This window comes from Sceloporus undulatus, chromosome 3 (genome assembly GCF_019175285.1).
Source record: "Sceloporus undulatus isolate JIND9_A2432 ecotype Alabama chromosome 3, SceUnd_v1.1, whole genome shotgun sequence".
Classification (NCBI taxonomy): domain Eukaryota; kingdom Metazoa; phylum Chordata; class Lepidosauria; order Squamata; family Phrynosomatidae; genus Sceloporus; species Sceloporus undulatus.
This window is the reverse complement of record NC_056524.1, coordinates 241246793-241263564: the sequence shown is the minus strand read 5'-3', so window position 1 is coordinate 241263564 and position 16772 is coordinate 241246793. Positions and strand designations below refer to the sequence as shown.

The following is a 16772-nucleotide window of genomic DNA, read 5'->3' as shown; positions in this document are numbered from 1 at the left end:
TCCCCTTCCTCCCGGCGCCAGGAGCCCTGCCTGCTCCTTGCCCAGCAGCAGCCCTTCTGCCCAGGGCTCTTTCCTCCTCCCCCTCCCCTCCGATGAGGGGAGGAAATGCCTTGCCCTTTGCCCACCCTCTGACCTAAATCCCTCCCTCAATTTGCCTCGATCGTGATCGAGGCCAAAGTTCTCATTCCCAGGACCCAGGGTTTTTAAAAAGAAACGGTATTTGCGCCGATTTCAAAAGACCCGCGCTAGGGGCCATTTACCACGGAACGGGTGTGCAAGCCTCGGATTCGCTTGTGTGAGATTCGGGGTGAGTAGGAACTTCACGTATTTGAATCGGTTTCAGAACCGATTTTTTTGGTAGTGTGAATGAGCCCACAGTGTAACTTACCCAGTGGATTTCCATGGCTGAACAGGGATCCTAACCTTGGTCTCCTGAAATCCCAGTCCAGTACTCAAATGATGCAAGCCCCAGATCAAAACTACAAGTAAAAATTAGCTTTAAATTCTCACTCCTTGTAAGTAACTTACAGAAGAGAATGTTCAGGTTTTTAGAATGGGCAAACCATTGAGAGGCCATCAAATGACATAGTCACGGAAAAAATATGTGGCCATCCGGGGAATCCAAGAGGGCCAGATATGGCCTCCAAAGGGTCTGGATTTGGCCTCAAGGACTGAGGCTCCCCGTCTGTGCTTAACACAGCACAAGAAGACAGGCCCTCTGATTTTTACTGTGTAAAGTCTTTGGACCACTAACAGAATTTAAATGTTAAATATATGCAACTGCCAGGTTTCTCTTGGCATCAATATTTTTATTGGTGGATATTTTGTTAAAAATATTTTAAAATGTTATACATTGATTTTCTGTTGTTGTGTGCCTTCAAGTCATTCCCGACTTATGGCGACCCCAAGGTGAACCTATCATGGGGTTTTCTTGGCAAGATTTGTTCATGAGGGGTTTGCCTTTGCCTTCCTCTCAGGCTGAGAGGATGTGACTTGCCCAAGGTCAAATAAACATTTAAGATAAAATGCAGGTGGCACTTGCAATAAAACGTAGAAGTATGGGGAACTTCTGTTCTTGATTCCAGTCACTCCATTCTACTTCCCTTCCTAATTTTCCATTCCCCTGCCAATAATAATAATCATCAGTTGTTGTTATGTGCCTTCAAGATATTTCCGACTTATGATGACCCTAAGGTGAACCTGATCATGGGTTTTTCTTGGCAAAATTTGTTCAGAAGAAAAGTAGGCTTTCATGGTCAGCATCTATAGTTTTTTGTTGGTTTTTTGAGCTATGTGGCCATGTTCTAGGAGAGTTTATTCCTGACGTTTCACCTGCATCTGTGAATTCCTTAAAGATACCAGCCACAGATGCAGGTGAAACGTCAGGAATAAACTCTTCTAGAACATGACCACATAACCTGAAAAACCCCCAAAAAACTTATGTTCAGAGGAAGTTTGCCATTGCCTTCCTCTTTGGGTTTCATGGCCCAGCTGGGAATCAAACCCTGGTCTCCAGAGTCATAGTTCAACACTCAAACCACTATGCCACATGCCCCATTTCCCCATTCTGCAAATCTTGGGGTTCCCTAAATCTTTAGCTGTTTTGGCTCCAAAGGTTATGGCATTTTCAGCCTCACATTGAGAACATAATGGGACAGCACTCTACCTAATACATTTGCAGAAACTGTGAACTTGTTGCTCAGGTAGATAAAAAAATAGAATATTTTTATAATATTTTAGAACAGAATATTTAAACCTGTCTGTATTGTTAACATTTCCAAACAGGGGTGGGCACACATAGCAGTCAGAAGGCTGCACTGACTAATTACGGCCCCCTTGGAAACTCTAGTGCAGGCTGCACTGTCACAACCGCCATTCTAAACAACCAGAGGTCATGCGATATTATCTCCAGTTGCCTTTAAGACCCTGGGGAGATTCTTGCTGTTTAGTGCGGGTGACCCCAAAACAGCAAGAAAAATGCTTTCTAGAGGATTTCCAATAGTTCTTCGTCCTTTTTCCCCTAGCCACAATACTTTAGAGGTTTTGCTTTTAACAAATTATGGTGTGTAGAGCTTGGGAGCAGGAACTGGTGGATTCTACTCCTTAAGATACAAGATTCCCATGCCTGAAAAACAAATATTTACTTTTTTTGAAATATGCAGAAAACAATTCTTCCTTAATGTTTACAAATTATTGTTGTGCGCCTTCCAGTCATTTCTGACTTGCAGTGACCCTATCACAGGGTTTTCTTGGCAGAGTTTATTCAGAGTGGTGTTGGCCTTGCCTTCTTCTGACGCTGAGAGAGTGTAATTTGCCCAGGGCCACCCTGTGGGTTTCCATGGCCAAGTGGAGATTTGAACCGTGGTCTCTCAGTGTTCTTATTCAACACCATGTTGACTCTTATACTCTTTACAAATACACAACTGAAATCCATAGCTATGGTAACACCTTTCAGCAAAGGTGATTTTAAAATCCAAATGTAGGTGGAATGTGATGGGGGGGGGACAGCACTGGGCGCTGTGCATTGGACCTTGTGAACATTTCTGAGTTGCTGTTAAAAATTAATTAAGTCCTGGAGTGTTTGTGTAAAGTGCATGGCTGTACTAGAATTGCTCAGGGAGCTAAATCTTGGCAGTCACCTTAGCCCAAGGCTGTTTTAAGTCTTTGCCATAAAACAAATGGAGTCTTTACAGCTGCCACTTATTCTGAATGACAAACAATTCAAAGTTTCCTATAACCCTGCATCAGTCAATATTGCTTTTGTATTAGTGATGGATTATGTGAATTTGGGAGCTGGATGACATGAGCCCCAAAATTTTACATTGCATTCTCCCCCTATGTAACATGCAGTTAGCCCTGCCATGGACAATAATTCAATGATAATGTGCCTGCTTTTGCCTGTAAAAGGTCCTCACATTGAGCCTTAAGCATCTCCTGTATTAGGGAACAGGTAGAAAAGGTCTCTTCGAGAAACACCCTGCAAACCACTACATTATGCCGGCTCTCTTATAATGTGGGTAAAACTGTACCCTTTTTAAAAATACTTTTCTTATTTACTTAGTCTTTGAACTCGACTCAAAAGCCTAAATACAGTTCAGTCCCTTCATTAAATCATAGGGATTTTCATTAGTGTTAACATATTCAGCAATTCAAAAGGTCTACACTGGTTGGGACTAGCTATTAGATTTAAGACAATGTATGATTTTGGGCTGCAGAGGGAACAATAGACACAATAGGCACCTGTACAATTATTTTCCTGGGTTTATGCTAGATATGGGGCTTTACTAGATGCATTCTTTAGGAAGCAAAACTACAGTGGGAAAGAAAAAGGAGAATGTTCAGCCCTCTAGATGTGGAAAATTCTATGGTGAACGTAATAGAGAGATGGGAAAACAAGGCATGTGGCTGCCAGCATTAGCAGGAGTGCCTTATTTAATATCCTTATGTTTGGCTCCAAGATATGTTCACTTTTCTAAGCTGAGAATGTTTTCATGTTTTACTTAGTCATGACAGTAATAATAGGATCCTAGATGGTTTGCATGGTTTGGTGGTTTGAGCATTGGGCTTTGACACTGGAAAGCGGGGTTTGAATGCCTGTTCAACCATAGAATCCCACTGGGTGGCCTTAGACATGTCACACTCTCTCACCCTTAAAAAATGGCAACGACAAACTCTCTCTGAAGAAACATACCAAGAAAACCTTGTGATAGGTTCAGTTTAGGGTCACCACCATGAGTCAGAATCAACTTGAAGGCACACAACAACAATGCTGTTGTACCATACTGATCACTTGCATAATGGCCCATTATGCATGGAGAGTTACTCTTTCTACATTTGCACTGGAAGACAATGAAAGAGGTTGCTGGTTGTGAACTGTCTATTTCTCAATATCTGGTTTTCAGGGGAATCCATTCTGGGAAGGGTTATTTTAACAGTTGTCTGTGCCACTAGACAGGTGGTTGTTCAAGCTACCACTTCCACTTGGTTTTGGCTCCATAAACTTTCCTTGAACCGGTAGTTAAGAAACAGTACAAAGCTGAGAGCCTTCTACCCCTGCTACCTTTTCTTTCTTGTCTTGCTATCAGTGTCACCATCCCCCCCTCCCACCACTGCAGCCTCTGTCATTGATGTAACTATACCAACAGAGATACAATATTTCAGCCATGGGTATAATATTTTGGCCATAATGATCATAATGTCAGGGATAGCTACTTGTGGGAATGGATGAACTATCCCTTTAGTTTTCTGGGGGCTGGATGACAAAAAGTAGTGGTGACCATATGAACTTATGGCTGTGCTCACTGATGTCACTGGGTTCCTGGCCAAATCACCAGATGAGAATTTCCACCCAATTGTGACTGCCTTTGTTATTCATCCTCCTTTTCCATGGGTCCGGCTGAAAGCAGCATTCCTCCACCCCTTGCCTTCATGGGAACAGGAGGAGAAATGAAGTGAACACCTGCTGTTTCTGATCAGGGTTGGAGGGGACACATCAAGGGCCTTTGGGCCAGATGTATGTGGTGCTTTAAAGATTTCACAAAGCTTGCTGTTGGGAGAGAGTGGTTTGACTCCAACTGCACAGTCAGTTTTCCCACAAGTTTTGTGCATTTCTGAGTTTTCCCCAGGTGCATCATAAATTCAGTTTGAGTTCTGATTTGTAATTTGGTAGGAAATAGCCAGTCATGCTTCTTAAACCTGTAGCTGCAACATCTTTTTCAGAAGCAATGGGAAAAAAGAAGGGACTTGATCATCTTACAGTAATAATGATGATAGTAATGTGTTGCAGCTAACGACTGGCATCATCACAAGGTGAGAACTGACTTTGTGCTAGTAATTATTATGGACATATTTACTGCAAGGCTTGTCATAGCAAGAGGTCATAGCTTTGGGCTTGCACTTCACCAGGTGATTTTGATTATACAGTACTTATGTACTATTTATTTTATTGATTAAAATATTTATCCCGCACCCACTATCTAAAGAACTCAGGGCAGCATAACATAAACATAAGTTCAACTTGTCCAGTTAAAAATAACATAAACAATAACAATGATTTTAAAAGGCTAAACAATTAAATGAAACAATTTAAATTAAACAATCAAATTAAATTTAACAATTTAGCAAAAGAAGATAGATTAAAACTGTCTAAAATAGTTTAAAACAATTTAAATCCATGCATATTTATGAAACCATTCAGGCTCCAAATGCAACCATGTTTTCACTTGGCACCAGTCAGACCTTTTAAGGGGAGGGTATTCCATAAGCAGGGTGCCACGTGCCACAGTAGAGAAAGTCCTCAGAGACCTGCATGTACATTATATACAAACACCCACTGCATTTGAAACGATTCCTCTTCATAATCTCTACTGGACATCCCAAGTCCTGAAATTGAATAAAGAGAAAATGATTAATGTTTCTTGCTTCCAACAATGAGTGGCAGTTTTTGTGTTAGATAGTTAGCTTATCTTATGTGTGAAATAACTTACATCCCATTCTTTCCTTCCTTCCTTATCCTTAAAATGGTGTCTCGCTGATTACTCCACTTAAAGACAGATGTTTGGCAGCTCTGCTGGATACCAGAAATAGGAGTGATAAAGCCATAATTGCTGAGAGAAAAAATAGGAGTGTCACACTCTCATGAAGAAGAGTGGGAAGAGCAGTGCAGGATTATTATAATACAAAGGGAAGATGTATATCTTATTTTTATATATTATAAAAGGGAAAATGAGGGTAGGTGCAGAGGAAAATCCTGCCCTGTTCACGAACCAAAACTCCACTTTTAGCCACCCCAGTTATAGCCCTTTGGATGTTACAAGAGCTATATGAAGTGGGAGAGGGAGAGAGAGAGAGTCAGTCATGAAATGTTTAACAGTCTGAGATATTGTGGCTGAAAACTGTATGGTAGGGACTGGCACAGTTGACTCTCACAAGTGGCATTGGGCCCTTGATGAAGACAAGAAAAGTGATTTGAATGTCACTGCTGCAATATCTGAAGGATGCTGCCACACACACATCTTTGACTGCCAGATGTGTTGCACCTGGAAAGAGTTTATAATCAGACTTGAGCAGACCCCTTAACAGCAGGGAGCTCTATTTGTTTTGTGTGTAGTGAGATATCTTGGAGCTGCATAATGTGTGCTTTGCATGCAGAAAGTCCTGTGTTCAGTCCCCATTGGTTTCTAGGTGAGGCTGGGGAAAGTTGCTTTCTGAAACTCCAAGGAATTGTTTTCAGGTCAGTGCAAATAATACTGAGCTAGATCAGCCAGTAGAAAACAACGTCATGTCTCTCTAAACATCAGTGTCACCATTTTATGTTATTGAGAATAGTCGGTGGTAGAATCCTTGTTTCAGATGCAAAAAAAATAATCCCAAATCCAGTCCTTGATGTTTCCAGTTAACTGGCTGTATAAGGCAGCTTCCTTATGTTTCTGTTCTGAAGAAAGACAAAAGCATTGTTATTTATAATCCCATTTTCTTTTTGTCTCCTTTCAGTATGCCACCACAGGCTGTTCTTTGACTCTCCATCATACAGAGAAGCCAGAACATGAAGATATTTGTGAATTCCGCCCTTACTCATGCCCGTGTCCTGGTGCATCCTGCAAATGGCAAGGCTCATTGGAAGTCGTCATGTCACATCTCATGCACGCCCACAAGAGCATCACAACCCTCCAAGGAGAAGACATTGTCTTCCTTGCTACAGATATTAACTTGCCAGGGGCCGTCGACTGGGTGATGATGCAGTCTTGCTTTGGCCATCACTTCATGCTGGTGTTAGAAAAACAGGAGAAGTACGAGGGCCATCAGCAGTTCTTTGCTATTGTCTTGCTCATTGGCACCCGCAAACAGGCAGAAAACTTTGCGTACCGACTCGAACTGAATGGCAACCGGAGGAGGCTGACTTGGGAGGCTACGCCACGCTCCATCCATGATGGTGTAGCATCAGCCATCTTGAACAGTGACTGTCTTGTTTTTGACACTGCCGTAGCACACCTTTTTGCAGACAATGGGAACCTTGGAATCAATGTGACTATTTCTACATGTTGTCCGTGATCTTTCTGTGTATTTTAGCGTGATCACACAGTTGTCTGGACATAGTGTTTTTTGTTTGTTTTGTTTGTTTTACCAATTTTTTTTTTAAATACTGGAGTTCAGCTATAGTTCTTATATGGCTGCTCCCACTAATGCGATTAACAATCATATGAGAGGAGACCAAAGTCACGCCCGTAGGTGTGCCATTGTGGCCCCACCATCCATATCTTTGGGTAGCAGGCTGTGGAGGGATTCTATCCCATACACAGTGCCCCCCCCCCAAAAAAAAAGATACAGTACCCCAATGTGATGGTTAATTGCATAAGGGGGAGCATCCAAATAGGAATCATGTCTTCATAAATGGTTCTTGCTTAGCCTCCCATTTTGCAATTCCCTTTAACTGGTGTTTCAAAAATTCTGTTAATAGGACATTACATTACTGTAAAATGATACTGTCCTATACAGTAATAATTTTGAAAGGAAGTGAGGAGTTACTGTTTCCACCAATGCCACTGGGTGTTTTTTGGATGGGGGGGGGAGTGATTCTCTTCTTGAAAGGCAAAGTTTTCTTACCTCTGCAAAATTGGAAGAGAAGGGGCGAGGTAAACATGCGAGATGGCTATCTTGTGCTAAAAGCAAATAGGAGAGACCCTATTTTGAAGGACCAGTCTCCCCTGCCCTCCAGTAATTCAGTGAAAACAGAGACATGGTACACCAGAGTAGTTCTAGCTCAGCATCCCCCCCATGTGGTTATTTTCCCACTTGTGGGATTATTTATTTATTTTTATGTAAGGGAGCTTTTAAAAATGACATTTAACCTCTATCCTTTAGCAGTATGCGCCATTTCAGTTACCTCAGAACTCTGCTGGCACCTACTGCATTTGTAGGTGAGACCACATTAAATTCTGGGGTGCAAATGGTTCTTTATAAGCTCCTTAACCAGCCTGGTGGCAAAATAATATCTTGGAAGAGTTACCTTTTTGGACTGCAGCTCCCAACCCCCCCAATTCTGCCTTGGGGTATTCTAGGAACTGTGGTCCAGAGAAGTAATGTTCTTCTAAGCTATGAATGAAAACAAAAGGAAAGAAGAGGAAAATACTGATTATGGGATTGTGGTTAGATTTGTGTTACTATATAAGACTTTGAAGACATACCACCACACAGAGGACTTCAGAGACTTTAACACAGTTTCACAGCTTGGTATTTAGGGAGAGAAGGTACTTTTGTGAATTGGTTGCACTTGTTTCTATGCTTCTGCTAATAAGTTGTCTCTCTTTTTCTTTTTTGTTTAACTGATATGTTTGTTCTGTTACAGCAAAATAGTTGCACACACCTGCAAAATATGTGACCCCTTTGCCATCCATCCCTTTCAGCAAAAGCTGCAGAGGCTCAACAAGTTTGTGAGAGAGATGCTTAGTTATGGGGTGGCAAAAACCAAGATGCCTTTTGAGCAGCTAAAAGCAGGCCCCATCTATAAATATATTCAGGTTGTTTACATGTGGCTTCCCCTTTGGGAAGACATACTGACCATACTTGACGCTAAACTTGTAAAGACTGACTTAGAATAACACAGAAGAGATACGGTGGTTGTCTTGTCTTCTGCTATTTAAGTTGGGGTTTGTTGATGTTTGTTGCCATATTTACTTTAGTTTTTTAAAATAAATATTTTGCAAAAATAGCTTGTGTTGCCTGTCCAACTCACTTGAAGAAAACAAAGTGTCAGTCACATGTGGGTACCATCACACACACACACACCAAATATAGCTTAGTGGTAAAGCAGATTCTTACAGTTTTAGGTTTGTCCTGAGTTTGATAGCATATGGATGCTGGAGTAGAGTTGGGAGAAATCTTTAACTCGGCCGTGCCATTCTTACACTACAATAGAAGATATTTGTCTAGATAGACCAGTATTCTGACTCTATAAGGCTGATTTGTATATCCAGTATCACTCTGATCTGTCGATTCTACCAGTGTTTTTCATTGTAATTTATTTATATGGTTTTCATGATTATTTATTCATGTATTCAATATATTATGCTTTCTTGCAGTGAGCTCAAGGAATCCCGTGTGGCTTCTCTCCTTGCTCAGTTTATCCTCATAACAACCCTGTGAAGTTGGTCAGGCTGAGATAGTGACGAGCTCAATGTCACCCTGATTTTCAAGGCTGACTTGAACGATGATCTCCCAGGTCCATCACTTTGAGCACCTCACCACATTGACTTTCATATGCAGGCTGGAAACTGCTTTATCCTCCTAATTTTGAAGTTGTTCTAGAGAGCTCTTGATCAGCCTCCCTGTAAGACTGACAATTCTTTTTTCATCCTTTCTTCTCACAACGCTGATTGAGTTTCCTTAAACAGCCACTGAGAGCTGCTATAGCAGACTGGCAAAAAGACTGAATTACAAGTCAGGAAGATGTTTGGTGGAAAACATGTGCATGTGGTAAACTCAAAAGGTGACTGTAGCCAATCCACTGTTGGTCAGCTAGCCAGAATTTTGCAAAATAACTATTTGGGGTTTTATTCCTCATGCAGCTCTTTGGCATTGGAAGAAATACTTTCTATTTTCTGATGTTAAATGGACTTCACACTATTGGCACATGGATGAAAAATTTCTTTTGAATCATAGAGTTGGAAGAGCACCACTGACAGATGGGTATCCAGCCTCTGTTTAAAAATCTCAAAAGGGGGAGACTCCACCACACTCTGAAGGAATGTGTTCCACTGTCGAACAGCTCTTCCTGTCAAGGCAGTTCTTCTTAATATTGAGGTGGCATCTCTTTTCCTGTAGTTTACACCTCTTATCTATTTGTGTTACACTGCACAAACAACATTCTTGGTCTTACAACCCCTAAAGCTTGCATATATAGGTTCTGAACTGAAGCTGGCCCTGCCTTTAGCCAAAGCAAGGTAGATACTCCAGGGAGAATATACTGGGAAATAGCTTGCTTTGGGCCTCCTTACCTAGCCTGTTCGCTTCAGGTGTGATAACAGATGTAGTTGTATTGCTGAGGAAAGGCTCACTTGCTAGCCAAGTTGGCATTTGTCCATGGCATGAGAGGAGGTGCTATCTTGTTCTTTGCATCAGGCTGCTGAGCATGTTTGGAAGAGCTCTGTTTTCTTGCATTTTACATTCTAGTGCACTTTAAAATTCCCTTTGAAAGACTACTTTGCAGCTTGGACATTGAAGAAAATGTAACTCTTTAAAGCAGAATGTCTCTTGCTATCATTAACTTATATCCTGTGATAAGTAATCTGTTTTTTTCTTGGTCTTCCTACCCTTGCTAGGCCAGTCATGTTCTTTTCCATACATATTCCTAACATCTACATTTTTAGTCCTTGTCAGATGTCCACCATCACCAACTATAAAGCTAGTACAGCTAAAACATTTTCTGCAAAAGCTCTGTTCTGAAAAGCCTTTGTGCTGAAGCCTTGGTCCTCACAGCCAAGATACATTCAATAAGTTTGTTTCCCCTTCCAAGTTTTTTTCCAAATTCATTCTATTAAATACATATAATTATTATACATATACTCAACTTTTACAAAGGGATTTCCTGTAATCCAACATCCTGATTCCTGATCAGGCCTGTACTGTTTAGCTTCATTAATGCAGCAGTATTATCTTTTCCAGTCCATTTTACTGAGCTCATTGTATATCTATCTGAATGTAATTCAAAGCACTTGCTTTTTTGCACAATAATTTGCTAAGCAATAGAGGGCTAGTTATTCTCCTTTACCTATCTGTGCCACCTTTTTATTTAATGCTATTCCAGTTTCTGATAACACAGAAACACAAATCAAGGAAATACAATCCTCAGTAATCCATTAAGACAATAGAGTCAGGTACTTGATACCTGATGTAAAAATTAGATTAACGCCTTAAAGGGATAAACTTGAAACAAATTCTCTTGAGATGGTTATGCTAGTCTAGCACTTTGACACACAATGAAAACACCTCTTATCCTTGTATGATTAAAGTAATACTATTATGTTAAATTTAAAAAATTGTAAGCCACTCTGATAGCCTTTTGGCTGAAGAGCGGGGTATAAATACTATAAATAAATAAATAATAAACAATAATGAATCACATTTGATATTTATATAGCAATTTACAATGCTCAAAGCACTTCTTATACAAATATGTACTTCCTAATCCAGGAATTTAAAATATCCCTGTACATAACAAATTTTCTGATTTAATATTGAAACTCTGGCAAAACAACATGGCATATCCCAAATGTTTTGGAGCACACATCCCATTATTCCTGGCCATTGGCCATACAGGCTGGATCTTAACACCCCAGAACATCTGGGGTGGCACCCAGTTACCTATCCCTGCTCAGATCAATGTGTTCCCATGTTTCCGTTTGTAGGAGAATCTATAAACAACTATCAGCAATCACTTCACAATTTCTGGAGGTATTTGTCTGGAATAAAAGCAGTGTCTATAAAAGCTGAGAGCACTGTCTGCTAAGTGAGTTTTTGACCAATCATTAGCAAAGTAGAAAGCTTTGGAGCAGTTTATCTGGATGTAACTCCACACATAAAAAGATTCAGGGCATGGTCTAACAAGGTGTTTGGTTGTATCTAGTCTTTCTTAGCTGCTTGCTTTACATATCTTCCATCCAATCTGTGCTCATCTATTTTAAAGGGATGTTCTGCAACTTTAAATAATTCATCAAGGGGAAACAATCAGACTATATTAATGCTGATTTCACCCAGAATTTGAAGAAGTTAATTTTTTTAATTACAATTCCTTGACTCCTGCCAACTTGGCAGCACTGACCTAGGGAATAATACCCCTTCCCCCCAGTAGCCTTTCTAGGCTCTGGTTTCATCATGTCAAACCGAATCCTTTATAAAATTGTAAATACATTGTATGTAAATTGTCAATGCACCCATAGAGTTTGGGAAACCACTTTGGGAAACCAAAGTGTTAAATATTTGATTTGACAAGCAGCAAACTGCCTGTCCTTACAGGCTGAAGAGTCATTTCTCAGTTATGAAGTGCTTCAGATTGTTCACACCATTCAATAGCTGAGAATAAATGGCAGCATTGATACCTGGAGGATGAAAAAGACTTTTTAGGGCATATATTTTAACACTTTGAGAGAGCATGTGGGTGACTTGAGTATGCGTGAGAGAGAGTTCCCTGGTGTACACTTACTGAACCATGAGCATGCAAAGACTTGGATTCCTAGAGCTTTAGAGTTGGCTCAGAGCCTTTTCAATTGTGTCAGTATGCCCCTAGAATAGCTATTGTGCATTCCAAAAGTGAGCTCACTCGGATACTGAAAGCAGAATATGCCAGCACAGCAATGCCTACAGCTGTTTTCCCCTGTCACTTCCAAGATGGTGTTTGTATTTCTCTGCTAGAGCAGGGACGTAGCCAGGGGGGGGGGGTGCTGGGGGCCCCCCCCCCCCCCCCCTTCCATTAGAAAAATAAATGAAGTGTGCTGCTGTGCTGCCGCACCCAAGCCCCATTATAATGGTGGCACTTAGTCTGGAGCCCCCCCTTCCTAAAATCCTAGCTACGTCCCTAGCTAGAGGGGCCAAAGAGACAAACACAAAAGGTGTGCATAAACATCACCTTTTGACCCTGTTGTAGAATTCCACACTGGGAAATAGCTGAGCACAACCGATGATATGAGAAGAGAATATTATAACTTCCTCAGCTGTGCTTTCAGACCAGAACAGGAACTATCTGTGCATGCAGAGACACTGTCAGTCAGTATACTAAGATCATGAAATTGATTTTTCCATTGAAAACGTTTAAGTTTTATAGTTAGGGAACTGCTTCTGTTTTTTGAAGTCATAAAGTATATCACACTGAGATTTTTGGGTCCAGGGTGACTGTGGGTCCAACGATACGGATTCATGTCATAATGTGAATGTGTTATCACATGTGATTCCTTTCTATGGGAGCTCCTTCCGTTGCGCTTCTGCAGTGATTCCAAAGTGACCCCTCATTTTGGTGAATGCGGTACAAAAGTGAATTCACAGAATTCACATTCAAGCTCACTTTGATTTCACTCTGAATTGGTCTGGTATGGAATGCAACTTTGCTTCCCTCCCAGTACACCCCCCCCCAAACCTCCAAAGAAGAAAATTTCCCATGATGCTGTGCTGCAATTTTGCCCCAATTGCTTCCGTTGCTCGGAAGGGTAGATCACATGGATGGAAGGAATGAACAGGAGGCTGGGGGGAGAGATGGAAGACTGGGGGGAGCAAAAAAACTCCAGCTCCCAGAATTCCATAGCCTCGAACCATAGTCTCATCTATTTCAGTCTCATCTATTTCAGCGATATCTACATCTATCCTTCTGTCATTCTCCCCATCCATTTCAGCCACATCTACAACAAACTCCAACTCCCAGAATTCCATAGCACTGAGCCAGGACAGTGAAAGTGAAGTTAAACTGAAGGCAACTATTACAAAGGGAAGGAGAGTGGATTGGATTCAGGGAAGTGGTATTTTAGGGAGCATGGAGAATAATTATAATAATTATAATTTTAAAAAAGTTTTTTTTTTAAAAAAAAATTAATAATAATAATAATAATAATAATAATTTATTTTTATTAGTTTGCTGAGGCACCAGAGCTCTCTGGCAGACAAGGCTCAATGTCTCAGGACACTACAGTTCCCAGAATTCCATAGCACTGAGCCAGGACAGTGAAACTGGAGTCAAACCAGATTATTTCCCAGTGCGGATGCAACCTATGAGAAGGTAACTGTTACAAAGGGAAGGAGAGTGGATTGGATTCAGGGAGGTAGTACTTTAGGGAGCATGGAGAATAAGGGAAACCGGATCATTTATGTAATCCTCCAAAATGGGTCTCCTTCAGATTTAAAGGATTTACTTCCAAGTAAACCTGCAGCTTCTACACTGATTATTTTGCAGTGAAATAAATTTAATATCATTAATAATAATAATAATTCCTTAATACTACTAATAATAAATTAATGGGACACGGAGGACAGATGTAGATGTGGCTGAAATGGATGGGGAGAATGACAGAAGGATAGATGTAGATATCGCTGAAATAGATGAGACTGACAGGAGGATAGATATAGCTAAAATGGATGGGGGCTGGAGGACCCATTTGAATTTGGCTGCCAGGGATGGGAAAATAGAAGAGAGTCATTCACATGAAAGTGGAACCAGGCTCCCTTCTTCACCCGGAAGTGCAAAGGTTCAGGATGCGTTCAGACCCCCACTGAGCATGCACAAGGGTCCCAGTTCGAATCAAGTTGAATCCACATGGTATGTCCTGGTGTGGTAATACAATGTGCACTCACTCCCCTTTGCTTGAATCCGCATCACGTGACTTGCTTGGAATCGAACTGTGTCCGCTTCCCCCTTGATTCGGAAGGGCAGCAGAAAAGCAACCAGGTGTGGTAAAACATCACGTTTTAATGTGAATTCGCATTGCTAGACAGGAGTGACTGCAGATCTGAGCTGCGAACCCCCCACATGTGATAAGGGCCATACTGTACTGTGCTCTGTATGGAAATGGACAAGAAGAAAAGGGATCTCTTACCTGGGGATCACTTTCAGGCAACCATGCTTAACTGCTTTTAAGCAAAGGGATCTTGCAGCACAACTGAGACTAATAGAAAGGTAGAAGTTGGTAGCATGAGCTTTCGTTGTTGAGCCTACTTCCTCAGATGAATATGGGATCCCTGCCTTTAATACAGAGTTAGAAACAATGACTTCATTTCCCCATTTTTAAAAAAAATCATCTAAAATGAAAACAAAAACATCCACATACATATACATACACAACATACCACATAAATATACATAAAATAAATATACTTGATAAATATACCCAAATTAATATATAATTTGAGTCAGCACATCATAAAATCATAATAGCATACCAATAGCAAACAAAACAAATAGACAAAATCACATTCAAAAAGGCAAACAAAACTTCCTAGACTATTTTTCCACGCTGTTATCCTGTCTGTATTCATCTATATTTCAAAATCTTTGTAGTAATATTTACATCTCTCCAAACTATTTCCCCCTAAAAACAAACATTTCATTTTCCCATTGACTGAGATACGACATGAGGTCTGGTAATTTAATAAGAGAATGCCTTCATTCCTTTGCAATGCTCAACTGTTTTGTGTGTTACTTTTATGGTTGTGGGATCTGTGATATTAAAAGGAGGGGAAGAGGAATACTCTGTGGCCTGTGTGCTACTGAGGACTCTGTTGTGGGTTCTGAGAAGGCAAGGTAAATGGGAGGAGTTGTACTCCACAGGCCAGTGGATTGTAGCATTCATTGGTGTCATGGGTCCAAAACACACTGCTGAAATAATTCAGTTTGAGACCACTTTAACTGCCCTGGCTCAATGCTAGGGAATTCTGGGAACAGTAGTTTTGTGAAACATTTAGCTTTCTCTGGCAGAGAGCTCTGGTGCCACAATAATCTACAATTTCCAGGATGCCCTAGCACTGAGCCAGGATAGTTAAAGTAATTTCAAACTGGATTATTTCTGCAGTGTGTTTTGGACCATGGACCCAGGGTTTTCAGACTTGATGCCCTGGAACCTCTTAATTAGCAGGGCTATATATAACACCATCAACCACTCCCTTTGGACGCTTCTGTTCCCCCAAACTGATTTTTCTCAACAAAAACGCATTATTGCAAGCTATCCCTCTTGTAGTCCATAGCGTTTGGAAGTGGCTCAGTCTTGAGCTGGCAAGACTCATTAACTTTACAAAAGACCTGCACTTGGCAGTGATGAAAACTGGTAAAAATATTTTCAGCTCAAACAGAGCTGCCAGCAAGGCTGGACTCTGCATGATGTGTCATTCTGATGAGGGCCAGGACTTAAGTTGCAGATGAACCAATGACCCTCCTCCAGCAGTAACCTTTCCTTTTCAGGAATAAGAAGTTACTTTTTAAAATTGTAACCGTAGAGAACCAGCATGGCGTAGTGGTTTGAGTGTTGGAATACAAACACAATAAAATACAGTATAGGTAATGTTGCTGTCAATTAAGCCTTGTGAAATGAGTTTATATTTCATTTGTAATGTCCTACATTTTTCATGAATGCCCTACATTTTGTGGTGCCTTGTCCTCCTTTGCAGGGATGGCATCTGGTCACCCTGCCTACCGCACTAGTACTTGCTAGCCAGCCTGGTGTACCTGGTGTACTAGTACTTACTAGCCAACCTACCACACTAGTACTTACTAGCCAGCGGTCTGAGTGCTGGACTACAACTTTGGAGCTCAGGGTCCAATTCCCCACTGAAACATCATAACCCACTGGGTACTCTTGGGCAAGTCACACTCTCTCAGCCTCAGAGGGTGGCCAAGGCAAAAAAACCCTTTGAAGAAACCTGACAAGATAACCCTAGGAGAGGTTCGCCTTAGGTTGGCCATAAGTCAAAAAATGACTTGGAGGTACACAACAACAACAACAACAAGTCTTGAAAATAAGTGCCTGGCCTGAGAAAAATCCCAACAAGGGTGGAGAGTTTGGGTCCTGAATCAGGACAAGGAGAAAAGGGAGCTACAAACAGCAGGGCTAAAAGGAGAGGGTGCCCAGCCAGCAGAAAGGGATCTTTACAAAGAGGTGGGCATCCCGGCTGAGCATCCAGGTTGAGCCTCTTTGGAATGCGGCGCCGTCTCCTAGGAGACGAGGATGCAAAACACCGGCTGCGTCATAAAGGCTTTCCAACGCTGGTCCTTTCGGCGGTCCTTTTGTTCTTCTTAAAGGGACCGC

The 16772-nt window shown here is 41.3% G+C and overlaps 1 protein-coding gene across 2 annotated transcripts in view; it reads left to right on the top strand.

Annotated features, from left to right (window-relative positions):
• The window catches only part of SIAH2 (siah E3 ubiquitin protein ligase 2), a 48608-nt gene extending 38885 nt beyond the window's left edge, over positions 1 to 9723 (top strand). Inside the window, exons 2-3 of one of the 2 annotated variants that reach the window (XM_042460107.1) lie at positions 6493 to 7023; positions 9078 to 9723. In XM_042460107.1, the coding sequence (XP_042316041.1) occupies positions 6493 to 7023; positions 9078 to 9080 (534 nt within the window). In that variant the 3' untranslated portion in view covers positions 9081 to 9723. Of the gene's footprint in view, positions 1 to 6492; positions 8817 to 9077 lie in introns of those variants that run through there. The other variant, XM_042460106.1, reaches the window with a different exon arrangement.
• Positions 9724 to 16772: the final 7049 nt, after the last annotated feature.